Source organism: Panulirus ornatus, chromosome 64, assembly GCF_036320965.1.
Source record: "Panulirus ornatus isolate Po-2019 chromosome 64, ASM3632096v1, whole genome shotgun sequence".
NCBI classification, from domain to species: Eukaryota; Metazoa; Arthropoda; class Malacostraca; order Decapoda; family Palinuridae; genus Panulirus; species Panulirus ornatus.
The window spans coordinates 26,550,917-26,563,619 of record NC_092287.1 but is presented as its reverse complement, the minus strand read 5'-3'; the positions used below and the strand labels follow the sequence as shown (position 1 = coordinate 26,563,619).

The window sequence follows — 12,703 nt, the reverse complement described above, 5'->3', positions numbered from 1 at the left end:
GAAATGTTCACACTCAGGAAACTCGAGTATAATCTAGATTTTGTGTGTCCGCGGGATGTGAACAGTGAGACGCAGGCTTGCAGGGGTGTGGCCAGGGTTGGGAGGACGAGATGGGAGATGTGGCTGGGTCAGGAAGGTATGGTGAAAGGGAAAAGGGGGATTGTCGTACAGTGTCCAGGTGTATGGTGTACATCAGGATGTTTGGAGTACGTCAGGATGTGTGGTGTACATCAGGATGTGTGGTGTACATCACGATGTATGATGTATATCGCTGTTCACTGTCGCCCTCGTCACTGGGGATCTGATATTCGCCACCACATTAACACTCTGGTAAACATCCGACCATTGAACAGTAAAGAAAAAAAATCACTCAAAGATAAAAAGTGAAACACGACTTTATTTGGTCTTATCATAAGTACGTTAATCCTTATTTATCATTTAGTATTTTGAACGATACTGAAAACTTCCGAGAAATGTATATGTAATGATCAGAGGCCATGAGGCATGTGCGCGCGTTTAAGCTCAGTCTGCCTCCTGATTACCGTGGGAGGGAGAGCCATGGCTGTTCTGGGTAAGACATCACTCAAGATAATGTCATACCCCAGGATAAACCCGCTCCAGCCTGGCTCCGCTCCTGCCTGAACTTGCCTCATTGGAAGTTTTCCTCGTTGTCTCGTGTGTTTGCCTAGCTCGTTGCAGAAGGGAATGGAGGACAAAGAATATTTATGAGTGAAGGAGAAAAGAGTCAGGGGAAAGTAAAGCAAGAATTGGCGATACAGGATGGAATATTTCTGGGATGTGAGGATGTGTATGAGGGTCGTGTGTGTGTGTGTGTGTGTGTGTGATCTCTCCTCCACACAGTCAACACGCTCACCTGCTGACGTTCTTGGTCAACAAGTCTCATTATCACGGGTCTCGACAACTGGAGGATTAATGGCGCAGTTCCTCCGAGCGAGTCCTTAATGTCCCCCCCTCCCCTCTCTCTCTCTCTCTCTCTCTCTCTCTCTCTCTCTCTAGCATCCTCCTCCGCTGCTTCCTGCTGTATCACACACTTAACCGCCTTGCTGACGGACCTGATCCCCAACATGGCGAGGTCGACTGACATCCCTCGTCCTCGAGGGATGTCCTGAGAGAAATGAGTCAACCTATTTTTTTCCCATTTCCAAAATTGGTGTAAAATCAGGTGTGATATATTTTTTTCTAGGTTAGGTCACACTCATGACGTCAGTTAAGGTGTCATCATTCCATTTGGTTCAGGAATGATCTTCGGTCCACTCCCTCTTCGGTCCACTCCCTCTGAGGACGCGGTCCAGGTTAGGTTGGGTCATCAGTTCAGGGTTGGTCCAGTGCTCGTGCACCGCTGCCATACTCCCTCGCCATTTACATAACACCCATTACGACCACTCCAGACGAGGATGCAATGATGTCTCTCTAATCACCCAATTAAACCAGTGTTAACACAGTCCATAATGACATCATGAAACCGACCAATCACAGCATTTTTTTTTAACGAGGCCATTATTTAAATCCACGAGTGTTAAAATCACAATTACCATGAATAATTATTGTTTACTAAATCTGGTTATTTTGTAAATACATCAACAACCGCGCGAGCACGGCGGCAGCACGACCCCCAGGCCACTCAAGCACGACCCTTGAGCACGGCAGTAAAACCCTTGAGCACGACGTTACGACTATTGAGCACGACGGTACGACCGTTGAGCACGACGGCACGACCTTGAGCACGCCGGCACGACCCTTGAACACGACGATGCGACCCTTGAGCACGACGGTGCGACCCTTGAGCACGACGGCACGACTCGAGCACGACGGTACGATCCGCATGTGGGTATGACGTCGTGACCAGTGACCTGACCCTTGAGAGTTAGTTCTAATGCTAGGCCATGATATCCAAGGGTCGCACCGTCGTGCTCAAGGGTCGTTACCGCCGTGCTCAAGGGTCGTACTGTCGTGCTCGTTAATCAAAACATTAATATGAGTTAGTAATTAGGATTCTCAAAGTCATCTACGAGTCAACAAGGGTGGTATTAATAGCTAGGATGTCGGAAGCTGGTAAAAGATAAGATCAACGTATAGATATTGTTTTTCTACTGTGACGGTTGTGATACAGTGCATTACAGCAGTGAGGCATTACAGCGGGGGGCAGGAGAGACACTGTAGTCTGTACACAAGCGTGGCTCATGGTTATATGATACAGGGCTTCTGAAAGAACGGTAATGGGTGTCTGTATACTGTATGAATTTAAGGTTTACAGAGGAAAAGATGCAAGGACATTACGGAAGTAGGGAGAAGGCTGTTCATGTTATGTAAGGCTGTATGACAGACGAAGACTGAAAATCACACATGCAAGAGACACATAAAACACAAGGAAATCCTCAAAGTTCGTCATGGATACAAGAATTTACACAGACGAACTTTTTTTTTTTAGGCTTCTACAACATGCAAGAACACAGAAACTCCCCACGCACGATGCATAGAACGCTTTGCGTCCAGCACTCACCATCCTTGTGGGATGCGGTGACCTGGGCGAGCCTGAGTGTTGGAGGGGCGTCCTCCGCCAGCAGGAGGCAATATCGCGGCTCAGAGAACTGCAGCGGACCATCCCCAGCACGAGACAGGAGGCGGGTGGCTGGAGGAGAGACATGATAGTGAAGCATCAGTGTATGAGTTAATCTACGTGGACAAGAGGCACAATAGACCAGTGGTACGCCTGAGGGAGGGGGATTAGTGATATGAATCTGTGGCGTGGCTCGTCTGCATCAAACGATGCTTTGATTCAGTGGCCCTGTAGCATGAGTAATGATTACTAATGTGGTCTAAATGTGTGAATATCTGCTGTAGTTCAGTGTGAACATATGGTATTATTCAGTATGAATGTATGGTATTATTCAGTGTGAATATATGGTATTATTCAATATGAATATATTGTATTATTCAGTGCCTGTCTTGTGTGTGTCTTGTTCCGGAATGACCCAGTGGTACGATTCAGTCTCATGCATCTCTGTGATGATTCACTAACTTCGATTCTGTGAAGCTTTTCAGTCACACTGATCGAAGGAATGACTCACTGATAGGAATCGAATCAGATTTATCCGGCTTAGCTCACTGGTATACTCGCTCGGCATGATTCGTTCGCGGGATTCGGATAGTATGTTTCATTTCCAGGGTTTATATTCTCATGCTACACGCTGGTGGGTGAGTTTGGGGTGGACAGCAGTTAACTAAAGCTCCGGGGAAACACACAGTATGCCAGTGATGGACGCGCCAATTATTGGTGCTTGACAGTCTTATTAGCTCTCTCGCGAGTCTCAGCCAGTAGCCAATTAAGGGAAAGGTAACTTTTACTCTCCTCTGTAAACAAATATCTAGGTTTTGAAACCCTGTGTTGTGTACATTTCCTGCGTAATTTAAGTATACCTAAGACGGTGACATAAATTTTCTATGTACTTTAAGTGTGCTTAAAATACTTTAAATATGAGTTGATTTATTTTCTATTTGGTTGAATAAAATGTACGGGTCACTGGGTGTCGTTGCAGATGTCCGTGTCGGTCCAGATGAACGGGGAAGGAGGACTGGAGGGAATGAGAGAGTTGTGATCACAAGTAGTTCTGTATCACTGGCTTTGATGTCCAGTGATCCTCATCTCGAGCCATGGGACATATGGACGGGGGTACCCATGCTGTGTTTGTCCACCTGACCAACCTCCTCCACGCCACTTGTGGCCCATCGCTGGTGGAGGTTCCCACTACGGCACCTCACTAGGCTGGACGTGGGTAACACTTCTCGTTGAAATGTTACCCCCGTGAGGCCGATCTGTCGCTTCCGTAACAATGTCGGCTCCATGGACGGGACAGGTGTCCCCATGGACGCTTTATAACACCTTGTGCGACGTAGAAATAAATGGGAATGAGTCTCTAGAGCCAAAATGTCGATGAACACAAGGATTACGCAGCCCAGCCTTGTCACTGGTCACCTAGTCGCTCCCTGGGGCAATTACTGGTCTTTCATCCACGGATCATCTGATCTTAGAACCCACACCGCTACTTGCTGCTTCTCCTCCTCGTGTTATGCATTGTTTCCACATCTGGTCAGCTCCTGCAGGACATGCGCACCCGAGCGTGATCAGACGCTCGGCTACTGATTTTGGGTAAATTCCCTCAACTGTGTCGGCGTCTTCGTAGTAGTCGATCATTATATCGTTTTGTATTAAGCATTCATTTGTCACAGTAACTATATCAATATGGTATTAATTTGTAACAGTAACTATATAATTATAGTATTCATGTATCACAGTAACTATCATTTTAATATTCATTTATCCGTCAGTAACTGTCTGTATTATTGTCATTATTATTATTATTATTATTATTATTGTTATTATTATTATTATTATTATTATTATTATTATTATTATTATATGGTATGATTCAGTGCCTTCCATCAACGAGTCTGTCTTGTACTGGAATGGTTCAGTGTGAGTCAGGTCTTATGCATCACTGTGATGATCAGACCCGCGCCATAGGTGAAAATAATTTAGACCAACGTCTGCTGTTTTCAGGTGTTGCCCTCTGGCGCCGGAGGGAGAAATGGGTACATAAACAACGACGCAAAGTGGCTGGTCGACTTTGCACTCAACATGGGCCGTATATATATATATAAGTATTGAGACTGCATGTAGTCTTAGAATCCCTAACACATGATGAAGATGTTGCGGATGTTTCGTTTGGTGGATGTGGCTTAATGTTGACGGACCATGGGAGTCTGCAGGCGTAAACCTCACAGAAACAACCAACCTACCTCTTCATATTTTGGAATAATAAGAAATCGCCTCTATCTGTAAGTACATTTAGAAGATAGTTTAGATATCTATATGTGAAATGAGTATAAGGCAAATGTTGAGGTAATATTTATGGATACGTGTAATGTGTTTTGAATTGAAGGTGTACGCCTTTTGCTGGTTCAGTATTTGTATTATTACTGTTTGTTGCGGCGAGAGTTTTGCCCTCGTTTTCTCTCGTTTTAATCTTGTATATATGTATCATGTCATTACTTCTGTGTATGTTTACACACACACACACACACACACACACACACATACACACATATACACACACCTTAGGCTATGCCAGGCACTCATTCTTTCAAGTCCGTAGGGGAGGATGAACAGCTGGATTAACTGTGGACTGGGTTTCCGCGATTAGGATTCGTGACAGTCAGTATGAGGTGACAGACACCGCTGCGTACCAACAAGTATTAAACAAAATATTGTCATTGGACGATGTAGTTGGCCATCCTTTCAGAAACTTCGCTTCATCAATAATTACAAAAGTGAAAAGGGCAACATATTCCATTTAAAGATCTCGTTCATTTATGTCCCATTAAATCGTTTGTATAGAAATTAATACTTACACGGTAAATGATACGTTAGACTTTTTTAACGTAGTGTATTACGTATTGTGTATTGTCACTCTCTATTCCTTGTTTATTGTTTGAGAGTAATTTACACTGAGTGGGTTCAGGGTAGGTGTACTTCCTAGGCTTGCTTTATGGCAGCAGTTTCTCACCCCCATCAGGAGCTTACGTTAAATGTTGATTTTACTCCTATGACACTGTTAAGTTTGCTCTTTAAACTCTGTGTATACCAACAAAAAGAATTCAGCAAATTCTTCTCTGGATGGTGCTTATTTCATAATTGACTACGTATGTGCAGTGAAATAAAGTATCTTGCCGCTTTGTTTGAAACAATATGACGCCAAGGACGAAGGATTTTGAGAAGTGCCCATTGATATTTTAATACTTGTACATCGATGGCTATATATAGGAAATGGTGGCTGAGGGAGGCATTTAGAATATGTAGATCAATTTAAATGGGATACGTTTGTCGACATTTAGTAAAGCATAAATACTCAGCTTGTGGAATGATACAGTAAGTCGGCCCGTTATTAAACGTCAGGTTTGTGGTTCACATCGAAATACATTTTGATGAAGAGATATTAACTCACGATATATTTGATGACTATGACCGGTACATATTGCTGGCAGTTTGGTTCATTGGCCGGTGAATAGTAAACAATATATATATATATATATATATATATATATATATATATATATATATATATATACATACACGTTTTAAAGAGAAACTTTGCTTACTACCCACCATTTCCATTCCTAAACAACACATTAAAATTCCATTATACGTATCTTAAAGTGTTTAGGAATATATATTCCTTTTCTAAGTGTCGTATTCCATTCACGATCACATAGAGTTGAACATGTACAGTTGATGACGTCCCACACCGCCGCCACCAGCGTCGGTGTTACTCGTTATCCAGCTGGGAGAGACTTGGTGGCGGAGCGCGTCACGCTGCACAACACGGAACAGAACTAGGATGTCCGTCCTCGCCTGCCTTAAACACCAGGCTCGCCAGCCACCACTGATCACTGTAAACTAATCCTCCCCATTCACATGTTCACTCACAAGGCCCACACAGTATTACGCCCCACTCGCTAAAAGCCGAACCATGTCCATGCTCACGCTGGGAGACCCGTTTTATGGTCCTCGGCGTCGCATTGACAACTGCGCACGACTGACAGACGAACGAATGTAGACTAAATGGATGGGATTTAGTTAGTGCGTTCCGCGGTAGATGGCGTTGGTGATCGAGCCTCTGTCGTTTACTAATACCTGAACGAGAGCAAACGAGGCATTCAGTGCATCCGCCAATTACTAAGAAATCTATATGCTATTATTTTTAGGCTTTTTAGCGTATGGAGTTGATATGAGAGTTACCGGACTCCACCTACATGTTACGCCGCGAATGAAGCCATCCTTCGGGGAGTTTATTTTTCTTTTTTGCTGACAGTATAGAAGGTTAATGAGAAGAAAAATGAAGAAGAAAAGTGTATTTTGAATTTTTGTGGAAATAGACAACCCACCTGCCAAAAAATATCAGGTCCTATATAGTTGTAAGGAGAGACTGAGGTGGGTGTTAGAGGCTTCCTAAAGCTTGGAGTTGTAGGGAAAGAAACAGTTATCAAAACACCCTACCCATGAGTTGGTAAGGGCTGCGCAATGGTATGTGACGCTGTAGCTTGGCTAGGTATTATGTGGGTACAAGCAGCCAGCTCTCGGAAGCAAAAAAGCAAAGTAATATGTATAGAAAAAGAAAAACGACCCAGCATTACAGCGTATGAAAATTGAGTCAAGTTTTAGGTCAGACAGAGTCATGTAGCATAATTTCGGCGAAACATTTCTCACCCCAGGTGACTCTATCCTTTCCCTGCTGCTGTTTGTAGCTCAGGCTTCAAATTGTACGAGCTCCGTACTAGGAGTAACGGGATCATGTGAATAGAAATTATATCTGATGGATGCATTTGGTAGAAAACGCGGTCTTAACAAAGAAGGAAAACGTTAGTAAATACCTAGAACTTTTACCATAAACTCGTGTAAACAATACCGGGCTTGATTTAAATAAACATTTGGGATATCCAACACATTTCGTAACACCCCATAGCTCTCACCAATTCACGAATCCACTTTACATTATTCGTAATATAGATTAATGACCCATTAAGTCATGTATATATTTTCTCAGGCTCCGCTGGTATTCTGAATATGTTAAAGTTTTAATGACATGCATGTTTGTTGTCAGATTACTGTACACTGTCCTCTCCACAAAATATCGCTAAAAGGCTTCACATGGTTGTGGTAAACGTTGTTCTGGTGATGGTGTGGTTGTTCTTGGCTATGGTGTTGTGGTGTCCGGGGGACGATGGCTGTGACCAGTGGTTTTGGTGGTGTTGTGGTGGTCCTGGCTTTGGTATGGTGTCGAGTGAGGATGGTTGTGGTGGTGGTGGTGTGGTTGAGAGGGGTTGGTTTGTGACCACTGTGGTGGAGGGGTGAGTGGCGCTATAGATGTGGTGTTGGCAGTGGTGATTCCCACGACGGGTGTAGATCGTAGTGGTTGGTTTGTGGTGTGGGTTATCGTGATGGTGGTGCACGACGGTGGTAGCGGTTGGCAGTAAGTGCTGGTGGCAGGCAGGACCAGTGTTGGAAGCGAGCAGTTGTACTGCTGCTGCTTAGGTTGGCAGTGGTGATGTCACTGTTGTCTAGGGGTGAGGCGTGTGGCTGAGGGGGGGCAGGGGGGGATGAGACATGCATGCAAACCAGGTCACCGAGGGTGATATAGCCTCCTCTCTCTCTCTCTCTCTCTCTCTCTCTCTCTCTCTCTCTCTCTCTCTCTCTCTCTCTCTCTCTCTCTCTCTCTCTCGTGTACAGCGTCAGGCGGCAGTAATGAGAGGGCTAATGGGCCGCTCCCCCACCCTCCCTCCCTCCCCCCTACTTTACCCATGGCGACAGGAGTGTCGAAGTGATGTCGCCCTTCGCCTTGTCCGACATAGGATCTCGCTTTACTCTCTCTCTCTCTCTCTCTCTCTCTCTCTCTCTCTCTCTCTCTCTCTCTCTCTCTCATTGCTGGGGGTTGCACATCCAGAACATCTGCCTCAGGTTTACATCCTCCGTCGTGTGAGGGCGCTGTTTGCTCTTACCAGGACTTCCCCCTCCCCCCGCAGGATACTTTCCAACCCCCTCCCCAGACACAAAGAAGGGAAGGGGACGCACCTGCAGCATCGAGGCTGCGCTACGTTCAGTAGCAGGGAATGGACGCCTTTGGAATGAGAAGTTCCTCAGCGAGACTTAATTACTTTTTGTCAGCTGACGATGAGGCAATCTGGCCGATGGTGACTTTTTACTCGCAGCCTGACTACATGCAGGCAGAGGGGCGTAACGCCGCCCTAGGGAAGTCCCAGAGAGTGTAACACTGTCCCAGGAAAGCCCCAGAGAGTATAACACTGTCCTATGAGAGTTCCAGAGAGTGTTACACTGTCCCAGGAGAGTCCCAGAGAGTGTTACACTGTCCCAGGAGAGTCCCAGAGAGTGTTGCACTGTCCCACGAAAGTCCCAGAGAGTGTTACACTGTCCCAGGTAAGCCTCACAGGGTGTAACGCGTCCCCAGCTAATTCAATAAATTACGGGGCCATTAGGAGGAAGGAGTGAGCGCTCTGCAATCACGCTCTAGTCCAATAACCCATCCCAGGTTATTCACACACTGGCTCAAGCACTCGACTCTTGACGTACCTCAGTAACACTTTTCAGGGAGAGTCTGTACGTCAGAACCTCGCCCTGTATTCGTGCAGTGTCTTCCTCCCGATGTTGAAGACACTCACTGATATTTTTTCTCCTGGCAAATAGGAAGGATGACACCAGTGTGATCCGTAGTTCTTACTGTAGAGGGAACACGAATTGCATGTATCCTGTATGTTCCTGTGTTGTGTAGGGAGTCAAGACACCTGTGTTGGGTGACGTGAACTGGTTGTCATGTGTCAGTTATGTATCCTAAAAATTTTTCAGTCGTCCCTATTGACAAGTATCCTCATGGTTCACATTTCCCCATAACACGTATCCTGGTGGATCACGCCCATATAACACGTATCCTCGTGGTTAACGCCCTTAGTAGCATGTATCCTTAATGGCCCAGACTCATGCATAGCACGTATCCTCATGATTTGCTCCGCATCACAACACGGATCTTGAGTAATACTTACGAAGAATACGGTCAAGATATCAAAGAATTTTAGAAGTTTGCATTACGTTTTGAGAAGCGAACAAACTAACGTGTTGTCGAGATTTTTGCTCTTTAACATTTTGAGCTTATTCCATGGTCGTGTTGCCCACGGCAGCGAGTCTAACTTTGTTCTGTTATGATCTCGACTCAGAGCGACTCTTATTTATCATTATCTCGACTCAAAGTGACTCGTTTATTATGTTCTCGACTCAAATCGACTCTTGACTTCGTTCTGTTATGACCGCCCGATAGAAAAATGATTCATAAACATAATACTGTTCTTGGCGTGTGTTCGAGACCGGCTTCTTCTGCCCCGCATCATGCCGACACCTGCGTGACCCACACACCGCAGGCACCTCACTGGGTAGCCCCAAGTGGCCACGAGACGTCCTCGTACATTCCCAGTGGCTTACCTCCCTAAGATCTCATTAGGTTCTGGACCAGTGGCTATCTGGGGAATGTAAGTGGCCCGCTCAGAACCCTCCCGCTTACCAAGGGTGAGGAAAGTTTTCCTTTTATTGCTTCTGCCGGCCTGTCATTGACTCCTCCTCTTCCTTTCAGAACTAGACTAGGCTGGGTTTTCGTCTGAAAGAGGTGCAGTGAATGCTGAAACATTTCGATATAAAGTGACTGTGTTTATGAGCAATTTAAACATTTTATCACCTTAAGAATGGCAACTCGTATGTTTTGAGACGATGTAAATCTAAAGGAATACATTAATTTCATCTTGTGGTTTTTTACTCCATTTTCAAAAAATGCAAAAATTAAGTACATTCGACAGCAGGTGAGGTACTGAAGGAATACAAGGGTTCAGTCACCTGCAACACGGGAAAACAAGATCTGAAAATGATCCGACCCTATTGAAACTATAAGTAATTTCACCCAGTAACCGACTCTTCCCTTATGTTGTGTTATCTATATTTCTGATAGAACGTATTCGCTCGTTTTCTAATTCTTTTCTTTATTTTTTGTGAGGCTTAGCAACCCTAACTCTTGTATCTTTCAGGTTGTGACGAACGCCAGGAGTGTTGAGGGCGTCGTGATGGTGGGGTTGTCGAGATGAGGTGAAGATGAGTGTGGTAGCGTCTCCCTGCCTCCGTACCGAACATGATGGTGAGTGATAGTGTTACGATGGTGGAGGGGTTAATATCACATTCACTTTCGAATGTTGGCGTGTCTAGTTTGGAAACTTGACAATTGTTATAACTTTCTACATTCGTTTTGTTCCTGAGGGCGTATGTAAATATATGTGTGCGTTGAAGGACTGTTTTGAGCAGTTCGTATAAGAAAAATAAGTTTGCGTTCAAGAACTGTTTGGATTGTTCCCTTCCGAAAGTATGTAAATATTCTCTCAAATCATAACTTTTGTAAGTCTCAAGAATGACATCCATAAATGTGAAGTAACAAGAATGATTTGATAAACTTCCAGATGAGAATTGTCCAAAATAAGTTCAATTTTAAACGCACACTTCTTTACATTGTTTACATACATGGACGAAGCAGACACGCAGACCCACTTCTGTTCCGCGTCGTTTGTTGCACAGTGGAACACTTCCAGATTCGACGTAATAGATTAAATGAATTTAATGAAGTGGTAGAAAAAAAAAGCAATTTGGCCAGATTTAGATCAAAATTTATTACCATCGTTCGCCATTAAGTCAATATGAAATCTAGCGTAGCTTCCCCCGAAATCACATAGAAACGCAGTGCAGATGTTATATAAATGATTCAGAAAAACCCTCAAAGGCTATTTCTAAAGCTGTAAAATTCAACTCATAATTAGATAATTTTATATAAGCTCAAACGACTCAGCTCATATATCTTGAATTTTTTTTCTGAATTATATATAACAAGTTTAACTTCATGCTGTCCATTTTACACACACACACACACACACACACACACACACAGTCAGTCGACCTGTATTGTCCGTGAGCGATCGCGGTGGTAGACACTATATTCTCCTCGTGATGGTTTCTGGGATGATTAATGAAAGGCGACTTTCCTCCTCACTCTAGGCCAAGCCTCGACCATCTGTAATTTGTTGCTCCCTCTACCATTTTTCATGGACGGCAACCGTCCAAGGGATTCGTTAGCCTTATCGTTTTAGCCTCCGTTGTCAGCGAAGGAAGAGGAAACACACACAAGAGCCAGTCGAATTATGAGGGATGGTCCTACAGAGTCTTCACCCGGTCCAGTCGCCTGGTGGTTCCAGGCTGGTCTGGAAGGTCAACATGACGTTTTCCAGTCGCCGTTGGTGGGGGTTGGGTGGGAGGGGAGTTGAGTTACTACCGCAGCTGCAGGAGGTAAATTAAAGGGAGTGGTGTACCAGCTGCAGGATCTTATAAGGCCATTAAAAGGCCTCGTAAATCCTCCTGCGCAGGACGGAACCACTCTTCAGGGACATTGGATGACGAGGCCTTTGACCTAACCCTTGACCTTAGGGTACAGGTCAGGCCATCATGCCCGTAGGATGTACCTTCGTAATGGCCAAGACTCGTCCCATCCCGTTGGTCAGCAACCTTCCTGCTTCACAGTCCCTATCGTGTCCCAAGGATCCCACAACAACAATCCCCCCCCCCCCCTCGCCCTTCTCAAGCCTGCCCCCCCCCCCCCCCTCCCTCCCCAACTAGGCTGTCCAATTAAGAGGGTAAAATTTTTTTGCTGACGCCCAGGAAAGGTTCCTGTGGTATCGACATTTCGCCTCAAATGAATGGGGGGAGGAGGGAGGGGGGGGGGGGCATTGTGACCACTGGAATGGCCGCGGGAGGGGAATAAAACGCCCCGTTAGCTTGGGCAATGTTGGCGCTACAAGGTCCTCTCGTGGGGGACTTTATGGTCGAGTCTGTACCTCTGGGGGGCTGCTCGAAGATGCCACCTGCCCCACCCCGACCCCGGCCTCCCCTTCGTCAGGACCCAGAGACACAGGAGGAGGAGGAGGGTGGGGTCGTTGGTCGTGGGTCCTGCCACAACCCCCGGCGCTTCCTCACACGCCCTACCACGAAGGTGTGGTCTTGCAAGACGATGGTAGACACAGTCCTCAGAGACGATGA

At 45.4% G+C, this 12,703-nt stretch overlaps 1 protein-coding gene across 1 annotated transcript in view; it reads right to left on the bottom strand.

Moving 5' to 3' along the window:
• LOC139746234 (putative neural-cadherin 2) overlaps positions 1-12,703 on the bottom strand; it is an 82,515-nt gene that overhangs the window by 59,693 nt on the left and 10,119 nt on the right. Inside the window, exon 3 of the mRNA XM_071657224.1 lies at positions 2,522-2,650. Within this exon, the coding sequence (XP_071513325.1) occupies positions 2,522-2,650 (129 nt within the window). The remainder of the gene's footprint in view (positions 1-2,521; positions 2,651-12,703) is intronic.